The sequence below is a fragment of the Galeopterus variegatus genome, unplaced genomic scaffold, assembly GCF_000696425.1.
Source record: "Galeopterus variegatus unplaced genomic scaffold, G_variegatus-3.0.2 Scaffold13378, whole genome shotgun sequence".
Taxonomy (NCBI): Eukaryota; Metazoa; Chordata; class Mammalia; order Dermoptera; family Cynocephalidae; genus Galeopterus; species Galeopterus variegatus.
The window spans coordinates 10,089-21,396 of NW_007739489.1; the positions used below are offsets into that span (position 1 = coordinate 10,089).

The 11,308-nt window shown below is 38.3% G+C and overlaps 1 protein-coding gene across 1 annotated transcript in view; it reads left to right on the forward strand.

The window, feature by feature from the left end:
• FAM19A4 (family with sequence similarity 19 (chemokine (C-C motif)-like), member A4) overlaps positions 1 to 11,108 on the forward strand; it is a gene marked incomplete at both ends in the record, with an annotated part of 12,771 nt that extends 1,663 nt beyond the window's left edge. Inside the window, one exon of the mRNA XM_008563368.1 lies at positions 10,984 to 11,108. Coding sequence (XP_008561590.1) covers positions 10,984 to 11,108 — 125 coding nt within the window. The remainder of the gene's footprint in view (positions 1 to 10,983) is intronic.
• Positions 11,109 to 11,308: the final 200 nt, after the last annotated feature.

An 11,308-nucleotide genomic window follows, 5' to 3' on the forward strand; every position in this document is an offset into this window, starting at 1 on the left:
CCCCCTGCAGAGTACTGTGCCAAGGGTTAAAAAAAAAAACGAATGTTGATGGTTGTAGGTAGAGGCCTGGAATTGATTCCTTTTGATGCCCCTGGCTTCTTCCAGCTGACACCTTGTTAAAACAAGTATCAGTCCCCAGAGGAATAAATACATGTGGTTAGCCCTGTAGCAGTTGCTCTGCAGTGGCATGAAAACCTCCCTGAAAATGAACATACCCAGTCTCAATTGATGCATGTGTAAAGGTCAGCAGTTAAAACACACACACACTCTGTTCGCCAGATCTCATTGCACAGTCAACAACAGTAACTGACTTACCCACATCCCACCTCCCTTACCAAGCACACAAGTAGACATACACAAATTTATGGGCTGTATGGTCACAGTGTATGTATCAACACCATCTCAGCCAATTTTAGAGCAGGAAAGTGGAAGCGGATAATTTCCCACCTACAATTCCTTATCAAAACCCCCAGGGCCAAATGTGTTGCTGAATTCAGCTTTTGTTCAGATTTTATAAGGGTAACAGTGCATATATTATTACCTAACAAAGTGAATGTGTTCTCCTCTTGTACCCCATAAATATAGATATTAATATTTCTACAAGAAAATATGAATATTCTTGCAGAGTGGGATAAGGCAAGATGAAGAACCTCATGTTAATTCAAGTCAGGTTTTGCTGCCATCTTACAGAAAAGCTTTCTATTTTCAGAGCTTTTTGGAATTGGGGATTATTGATAAAGTATTATGGACTTATTTAAACAAAAGATGATCTTTAACATTCAAAAAAATGGCATTTAAAAAATTTGCTGAATTCCTATACCCCAGACGGGACAGTATATTTATCTTTTGCATTAATTGAATCCAAATCACACCCATTCTGTCTTTCCCCTCTCTCAAGTCAGTCCACCTTTCTCCATCCCACTGCTACCTCCAAGGTCGAGGGCTCAACATTACTTCTTGCTGAGCTTTCTACTCCTACTCTTCCATTTTCTATTCTGTAGCCAGAATGATCCTTCTACAAAAATGGAACTGATCGTGTCATTTCCATGCTGAAAACCACTGAAAAAGTGACTTTCCATCATCTTTAAGATAAACTCCTGTTTCTTCACTACGGGTTACAAAGCCCTGCATGATCTGGCTCTGTCTCAGTCCTCCTTTTCAACCACAGTATCCCAGGCAAACTGAAGATCTTTGTGTTCCCTTTCATCTCTGCACTTGTCTATGTCTTTTGCCTGAATCAAAGCCTTTCTCCTCCTCATGACACACATTTGGTCTACTTCATTCCTACACCCCTTTCATCTCCTATATGTTCTTGTATCTCCCTGTACTTCCAGGTCATGATATTCATCCCCTTTTGTTGTAAATGCTTGCTAAATACCTGCCTTCTTGTTGGTATGCAAACTCTAGAGGATAGGGACTGGATCTCTTATTTTCATCTCCGCTGATGGGCTGGCCCATAAGCAAGTTTTAGCATAGTGGAGAATTGACTCTTGACTGATCACAGATTGCTCTCCAAAGGTAACAACTGTGTTTGCTTGCCTCTGTAGGCTTTAAACTTCTTTAAAAGATACTTAGGAATCATAACAAACTATTTTTATACCCTGTCTAACCTAGAACCTTTGGATATAAAAAGTCTTAAATATAAATAATGTTTTACAATACCCAAAGCACTTTTATCAGTACCAATAGGGTAATGATTATTACTAGCATATTTATCTTAATAAAGAAAACATGAGTACTTTACCCTAAGCTACCTTGTTTTACGTTTTACTTATGAACAGGTGGGGGGAAATTGTCCCTGGGTGAGAAACAATGATCTATGATTTATAGATGTCCTCAGCTCAAAATGAGAGGTTGTGCTAGTTCACCAGACATGCTCTAAGTTTTGACTTGTGAAAATATTCCTAATCCGTGGAAGACACCCTGCCACCTCTATTCCATGTCTTTTATCTCTTTAGTCAATATGTTTTTCTATATATTTGTATATTTAGAAATAAGTCTGTAGAAAACAGTGGTAGATTTCAGTATGTGTGTTTTACACAAATTGTATCTCATTGGATATTTCTTAACTCAACCTGCTTTATTCCTATCAGTATTAGATTGTAGAGATCTCTGTGCCAGTACGTATGGATTTAGCTTGGCTTTTCATCTGCTCCATTAGCATTCCATTGTATGGATAGGTCATAATTTATTTAGCCATTCTTCTATTGATGGACATTTTGGCTGTGTCCATGGCAAAGCAAACAGACTCACAGGTAACTAGATGGTTTCCCTAGTGTCATAGGATCAGTAAGTGATGGAGACCAATCCTTTAGCATCTGAGCAGACTCTATGTAGCACTGCCTAATAGAACTTTTTATGATGATCCAAATGTTGTCTCTCTACATGTCTGTAGAGAGGTCTGCGTATAGATATCTGTGTCTGTATTTGATGATGCATGTATCCAGTACGTGTAGTAGCCACTAGCCACAAGTGACTATGGAGCATTTGAAATGTGGCTAGTTTGAAATGACCATTTGTAATATGGCTAGTATGAATTTAATTTAAATGGGCACTTGTGGCTCGAAACTTCATATTAGACAGGGCAGGATAAGCTTTATGTAAATATGTAACTGTAGTGTCATATTTATATCCAGAGAATACCAATAACCTGAAAGATGGGATCGTGATTGTGTCTTCCTATTCCTGTCCCCTGTACCTAGCATCGCCTGGAAAACTGCTCAGTAAATGTTTATTGGATCAAAGTCACCGAGAAGTGTAGGAAGTTTAGACTTTAGTGAGGATATGTCTGTTTCCATATCACTCTGATCTTCTATTCCTTATCTGAATATGTTTCCATTAGGGCTTTTTAGCTTTACCTGCTTAATCTTTATCCCATAATAATTATGCAGTATCATGCTGTTAATTGGCATGTGGGAAGACCTATTCTCTGCTGATATGTTCCTCTTATCTTATTTGTCAATAAGAATAGAGAGGATCTAAAATATAAAATTCGCTTGAATTTACATTTAAATTAAAACAAATTGGAGCGGGGCACTAATTAATGTTGACATAGAAATTGGAATATCCTTTTGCATTCTTGTTAATCCATACCACAGATACTTATCTAGTTTTTTCGTTGCTTTTCCATAAAGCCATAGCTTTTATTTGTTAAACAGGGAGAAAATTTAGCTATTTTTCTCTACCACCAAATTTTTTCATTATAATTAACTTATTGGCCCTCCAGAATTATTGAAATGTGTCTTTAATACATGCCGGAGATTTCAGAGAAGGGATGGGAATTTATTTGATTGAGACTGTGGTTACTTGGGTCCTAAAACAGACAACTCTTTAGCTGGTAAGCATTCGTCTCTTCGAATCTTTTTGTTTGTTTTAAACTGAAAAATAATTTATTATACATATCTGTGGGGCACAGCATTGAATATCCATACCTGTGTGCAATATGTGATGCTCACATCAGGATAATTGGTATATTCAGCATTACACAAGGTAATCATTTTTTGTGAATCTTCAGCTGGCATATACAAGGCTGTTTTGTGGTGGGAACTATTCTACACATTTATCAAAATGCAGCTCTGTAGAGAGAATGGTTTTATGATAAAATGAGATAAATGTGTAGTACAAGGAAGCTTAATTTATTTCATCAAAAGAATGCTTTCTAAACATTGGGTTTAAAAATGATTAATAAGCCAAAAGCTTAGAAATAGAAGGCAGTTGCTTTTTAAAGCTATTTTTGTATCTTTAGATGATGCCTCAATTTCTTCTACTTTTCTGAGATGTCAGAATTCATTTAGTTAAGGAGAAGAGTTATGGTTTGGACTGCAGACCACTTTCATGGCTTTATGGACTATGTGATGAGACATGGGGTCTCTCTTTATGATGTGTTTTCATTTTTTTTTTTTTTTAATTAGGTATGTTCTCCTTGTCACTTAAAAGATGAAGTGGTTTTCTGAGCTTTTCTCAGTGACATTTGGGTGAATGACAGAGAGGATAACTTTACAAAAACACTGGGAGTTGGAAAGTCATGTACATTGCATATGTTGGTCCATTCATCAAGTTTTAACTTATCACCTTTGTGCCTGTCCTGTCCAAGGTGTCAGGGGATTGGGTGATAAGACTCAGGTCCTGCTTTCAAGGAGCCCATAGTTTACTAGGAGAAGGACACAAACTGTCATAAGTGAAGGACTCCATGAGAGAACAGAGAAGGGATCAGGGATGGTGCCCCATGAGAAGCATGTGTAGGAGATTGTGAGCGTGGATGGAATTAGGGAACGAAGCAGCACAAAGCATATGGGATTGAATGGGGTGATCTTAAGAACTAGAAGTAGCTTGGTTGGCTTGGAAATGATAGAAGACAAAACTGGAGAGATAAACAGAGCCCTCAATGTTAGAGGCTACTATAGTTTGGATATGATTGGCCCTCCAAAACTCACATTGAAATTTGATCCCCATGGGCCGGCCCGGGCCCGGTGGCGCACTGGAGAGTGCGCTGCTTGGGAGAGTGGCGGCGCTCCCGCCGGGGGTTCGGATCCCATGTGGAGACCGGTTCCCGCTCACTGACTGAGCGCGGTGCGGGTGCAACACCGAGGGTTGCGATCCTGTTGTCGGTCCCTGGTACGGGCGTGACACCGAGGGTTGCGATCCCGTTACTGGTCAGTAAAAAATAAAAAGACAAAAAGGAAAAAAAAAAAAGAAATTTGATCCCCAGCATGGCAGTGTTGGGAGGTGGGGCCTAGTGGAAGGTATTTGGGTCATGGGGATCAATGCCCTCCCTGGGGGTGGGGGAGTGAGTTCTCACTCTATTAGTTCCCATGACAGCTGGTTGCTAAAAGAGCCTGGTACCTCCCTGCCTCACCTCTCTCCCCATGATCTCCTCATACCCGCAGGCTGCCTGCTGCTTCCCACCATGAGTAGAAGCAGCCTGAGGCCCAGGCCAGTTGCAGCTGTCCCAGAATCTTAAGCCAAATAAACCTTTGTTTTGTATAAATTACCCAGTCTCAGGTATTCTGTTATAGCAACAGAAAAATGGACTAAGAGGCTTTAGAATAAATCAAATTTATTTAGGATTTAATTTCTGCCTTCTGGGAATTGTATTTTAGGAGAGTGGATGGAGCAGAGTGTAGCAATGAGAAAAGGTATGAAATGCTGGGGACAAAGTTCACATAAGGGATTTCTGACAAGAGAAAATGTGGCCCCTCAGTTTGACAGGTCACCTCATCAGCATAGGTTTCATGGCGAGCCCAGGATTAGGCAGGATTTATGTGTGTCTGAGAGAGGCGGAGAGAGCACATGCATGAGTAGGTAAGCACAGACTTTGTTTTTATTTTTTATTTCTTTTTTTTTTTTTTTTGTCTTTTGTCTTTTTTTTTCCGTGTCCGGCAACGGATCGCAACCCTCAGTGTTGCCCCTGTACCGGACCGGGGACCGGCAACGGGATTGCAACCCTCGGTGTTGCTCCCGCGCCTCGCTCAGCCAGTGAGCGGGAACCGGTCTGTACGTGGGATCCGAACCCTCGGGCGGGAGCGCCGCCGCGCTTCCCAAGCGGCGCACTATCCAGTGCGCCACCAGGCCAGCCCCATATTTTTTTATTTCTTGAAACTTAATCAATTGTACATATCTGTGGGGTGCAGAGTTGGATTTCGATACCTGTGTGCCACATGTGATGCTGAAATCAGGATAATTAGTATATTCATCATTATACATTGTAATCATTTTTGAGCAGAAACTTTAGGCTTGTGGGAATTGCCCTTGCTAGAGGCAGGAAAGAAGACATGGAATAGAGGTGGCAGTGTATTTTCCATGGATTTGGATTATTTTCACAGGTCAAAACTTAGAGCATCTCTGGTGAACTAGCACAGCCTCTCATTTTGAGCCGAGGACATCTATAAATCACAGATCATTGTTTCTCAACCAGGGGCAATTTCCCCCCACCCCGGGACTTTTGTCATTGTCTGGAGACTCTTGGGAGAGAATGCTACTGGTGTCTCAAGTATAGAGGCCAGAAATGCTGCTAAACATCTTACTTTCCACAGGACAGACTCCACAATAAAGAATTAATTGATCCCAAATGTCAATAGTGCCAAGACTGAGAAACCCTGATTTAGAGGTCCCCGATATACGTGGATGTGCTTGTGTGATACTTAAATCACAAAAGATCAGTCTATACATACTCATGCACTGACTCACTCAGTACTCTGTGTACTTGGCGGAAATTACAATACTGTGTTATTTACAAAATGTGTGAGCAAGTAAGATTCCTTTAAAGAAATCATTAGTGCTGCAACTACTGCTGTATGTATGTTAGCTGGATCAGGTTGGTATGGCTTCTTTTTGTGAAATAATGAGAAATATAAAAGTTATTTAGTGGCTTAATTTTTAAAGAACATGGTGAGCGTTTTGAAATAACAGTGGTAGAGCAAAATAACTAAAAATACAATTCATTACAATCTCAGAACATATTCTAGAAGATATACATTCTAGGAAGACTTTTTAAAATTGTTCTGTTCAAAGTTGCAGTGTAAAATTGCACTTTACTTCAGAAAAGCCTTAACTCCGTGTAAATATAACTAAACTAAGTCAACAAATCTAAGTCAACAAATGAGAGACTAACTTAAAAAGTGAGCCTGTTTTTGTTAGTCTAATTTTAAGGTGGGCTTATCTAATAGCTATACAGATACACCATCGTGTTTTATTTAACCAAGAGAAAATAAAACTCAGAAAATAAAACTCAGTTTTATACAACAGCAAGGAAAATGCAGCAGAATCAAAACAGCTAATTAGTCACGTTAAATTTTCACCTAGAAAACATAGAATGTACTAGTTGCTACCACAAAATCAGGAAGGGGTTCGCTGTCTTTTTATTTTTTCTTCCTTTCTGTGTAAAGCTGGAAATTTATTATAGGTTGGCAGCTTGAAGATAGGGATATTATGTGTTTTCATAAGTCAGGAAGGCATGGGACTTTTTAAAGAATTACATTTTAAAAATAGAAGTGACAAGACACTTTCTCATATAAAGTATATTATGATTTTTGTAAAAGGAAAAAAAATATATGCCTCCTACAAACTTATTTTCCTGTGGAGATAAGGCTCAGTAAAGTGGGCAGATGTTCTCAACAGTTATTTTAATAGAATCTTACTTCTGGGTCCTTTGTCTCAACTCTAGCCGGGCTCAGGATGCACTCAAAGCTTGAACTTCCAGGCTGTTTAATCATCTGCCTTACTGTCAGGTCAAACCCTCAGCTGGTTCTCACCTTGGCTGTGAGTTCCTCAGTCAATCCTTAACTCATAAAGAAACTAAAAAGCTCATTTTGGTTACTGTAGTGGTTCTTCTTATGTCTCTGTTTTCTGAAAGAACATTTGTAATTATTAAGCATTTCACAGAAAAACTCCATCACAAATAAAGTGTGTACTGATGGGAGCACCTTACAAAATGTATTCTTTTGTAAGATAAAAAAATTATTATTTTTTACAAACAGAACTATTTTAAATTCCAGGGTAGCTTGTTATTTTTAAGAAGTCTGTTGCAAATCTATCTTTAGCTGAAAAAATCACTCTATACTTTTTCAATTAAATAGAGGAAAACTGATAAATCGTTTCATAAGAGCTTGATCTTGATCTTATATGCTTCCTTCTTTGACTTATTTATTTTTATTTAAATCTTTAAGTACAATAGTAGACAAATACCTTTAAAATTTTTTCTGTAGTTAAGAAGTGGCCTATTTTTCTGTGATAGACAGTTGATTCCATCATTTCGGTTTTTTCCTCAAGGTCCTTTTCTAGGTTTTGGCATCAGAAGTATCTTGTGTCCCTGTGGGTCCAGTATGTAAGTGCCCGCATTTCTTTGCTGTGAAGCTGAGATAATCTGATTCATTGTTTCTCTGCAGGGGATTTATTCCCCAGTTTCTCAGTTCACTCACACCTCAATCCGTCTTCTCTTTTGGAGTTGTTTCTTTCCCAAATTCTTCTGTCATCCCCTGTCAAGCTCTTTTTCTAGGCACTACCTGACTGCTCTACCTTGCTCAGACACCTTCTGTGGCTCTCTACTGCCTCGAGAACCAACTCTAGGGTTGTCCTCGAAAGCCCCTAACAGTTCCTTCGCAAACATCCTCCTCAGCTGTGCATCCAGTGCTTTCCTGACAGTCTCTCACTTCAGCCGCTTGGGTCTACTGGCTTACAGGTGGACCATTCACTGTCTCTTCTGCCTTCACTTGGCCAGACTGCTAGCTACCTGTCAAGACTTCTTTTGAGTCTTGCATGTACTTCTGATACCTCTCCAACATACTTGGGTTCCCCATTGCCAGAAGAAAGTAAGTTTGTCTAAGGACGAATTTTAAAGATAAAAAAGTATTTTAAATTCAGTTCCAACTCTCTGTAAATATAACTAAGCTCTGTCAACAATTACATAACTTTTCTAGTCCTGTGGATGGTGTTTAAATTGAGGTTTGGGAACCATCTCTTATTTATCTTTACATCCACTTGGGACCAACCCAAGGTATTCAGAAAATAATGAATGACATAAGACTCTACACAGCACTTACTAATCTAAAATATTATTGTGAATTGTGGTATAGTAGAAAGACTGCTGGATAGAGTGGAAGAAATTCTAGATTCTGGTACCTCCCTCCTCACTTTGCAGAAAGCTCTGGTTTTTATTTCTGGTACCATCTTCCTCCGTTTCCTGCTTCATCAGTGTTGTTGGGACAATCAGAAGAGGAACAGTAGGTAAAAGTGCTTTGAAAGTGACACAGCTCCATGCAGTTATAAGGTGAGATTGTTTTAAAAAAATAAACGACAAAAAACCAAAACCTGAATGCTAGTTTTACTACTTTCAAACTATGTGACCTTGCTTGAGTCACTTTAATACTTCTGGACCTCAGTTTTTTTTATTTCTGTGAAATGCAGGAAAATAATTTTTAATGTCAGGGTTGCAGTGAGACTTAAATTAGAAAATGCAGGGGAGAAAATTATCAGGGTGCCCGGCCCTGAATAAGAAGTAGCTCTTAGGATTTGTAAAGACTTGCTGGAACTTCTTCATTTCCAGTTTTGATGCCTTTACTTCTTTCTCTTGCCAGAAATTTCAGTACTATTTTGAATAGAATTGGCAAGNTTATAAGGTGAGATTGTTTTAAAAAAATAAACGACAAAAAACCAAAACCTGAATGCTAGTTTGACTACTTTCAAACTATGTGACCTTGCTTGAGTCACTTTAATACTTCTGGACCTCAGTTTTTTTTATTTCTGTGAAATGCAGGAAAATAATTTTTAATGTCAGGGTTGCAGTGAGACTTAAATTAGAAAATGCAGGGGAGAAAATTATCAGGGTGCCCGGCCCTCAATAAGAAGTAGCTCTTAGGATTTGTAAAGCCTTGCTGGAACTTCTTCATTTCCAGTTTGGATGCCTTTACTTCTTTCTCTTGCCAGAAATTTCAGTACTATTTTGAATAGAATTGGCAAGAGTGGGCATCCTTGTTGAGAGTTTTTATCATGAAAAGATGCTGAATTTTATCAAATGCTTTTTGTACATCTATTGACATTATTTTATCCTTTATTCTGTTAATGTATTATGTCACATTTATTGATTTGTGTGTGTCGAACTATCCTTGCATCCCAGCAAAAAAATCCCACTTGATTATAGTGTATAACCCTTTTATCGTGCTGTCGAATTTGGTTTGCTAGTATTTTGTTAAGAATTTTTACGCTTATGGTTATCAGGGATATTGGCCTGTAATTTTCTTTTCTTGCAGCATCTTTATCTGGCATTGGTATGAGGCTAATGCTGGCCTCATAGAATGAGTTAAGAAGTGTTCTCCCTCTTCAATTTTTTGGAAGAGTTTGAGAAGGAATGGCATTGATTCTTTTTGAATTCTTGACATCTATAAACAAGTTCATAAAACTGCAGGATACAAAGTGAACATTCAATAATGAGTTGTGAAAAATTTTAAAATAAGTTGTGTTTCTATACACTGACAAAGAATTAGCCACACACACAAAAAAATCACATTTACAATAGCATGAAAAATAATAAAATACTTAGCAATAAATTTAACCAAGGAGGTGAAAGATCTCTATACTGAAAACTATAACACATGGATGAATGAAATTATAGAAGATAAAAAATATCCATACTCTCCAAAGTAATCTAAAGATTCAAAGCAATCTGTATCAAAATTCCAATGCCATTTTTCATAGAAATAGGGAAAACAACCCTAAAACTTGTATGGAACCACAAAATACTGCAAATGGTTATAGCAATTTTGAGAAAGAACAAAGCTGGAGTCATCATACTCCGTAATCTCAAACTATATCACAAAACTATAGTAATCAAAACAGTATGGTTTTGGCCTAAAGATAGACACATAAACCAATGGAACAGAATAGAGAGCCCAGAAATAAACCCCACATATATGTGGTCAATTAATCTTTGACAGAGACAACAGGAAGTGTCTTTGCTATTGACAACAGAGCACATCAAATATAACAACATTACAATATCAGTGTCCACCACCGTAAATGCAGCCAAAGATGATAACCATAATAATGGCTAACATTTTCTGAGAACATTGTGACTGCCCCAAAGTCGGTAAAGACTTCCATGACAACTAGCTCTATCCTCTTGACATCGTGGAGTAAGAATCTATTTTTATCCCTGTTATTCAAATGAAGAAACTGAAGCTAAGAGAAGTTAGATAACTAGTCCAAGGTCATTCAAAAATCTAGGACATAGCACAGACAGATTCAAACCCAAGCAGGGCCACGGCAAAGCCTGAGATCTCACTAGCGGTATTACAATTGGGTAGCCAATTGCAAAAAAATATTTCATTTTGTACAGTACTTGGCTGATCGGATTCTTTAAATGTGCTTATGGTGAAATAACTTTTATTAACAATCTTTGAAGTTAGCATAGTAATCTATATTGAGCTTTATTTTATCTATATTTGGAGGAAGAAACCATCTCAGAAATATTTTTTGGCCTTTGTTTTCCAGCTTCCATCGTGATTCAGAAATGGTGGTGTCACATGAATCCTTGTTTGGAAGGAGAGGACTGTAAAGTGCTGCCAGATTACTCAGGTTGGTCCTGTAGCAGTGGCAATAAAGTCAAAACTACAAAGGCAAGTATAGACAAAACACAACTATAATTTACCATTTCAGTACATTGTTAAGTATGGGGGTTCCTCCTTGATTTTCATCCTGCTATTGAGAGAGCATTACTTTATACTGATAAACTTGCTTGGGCATTGCCAGTCTGTGGTGCTGGCCTTTTTGAAAAGGCCGATTCCCAGCATCACCCTTTGTGCCAGATTGTATAGAG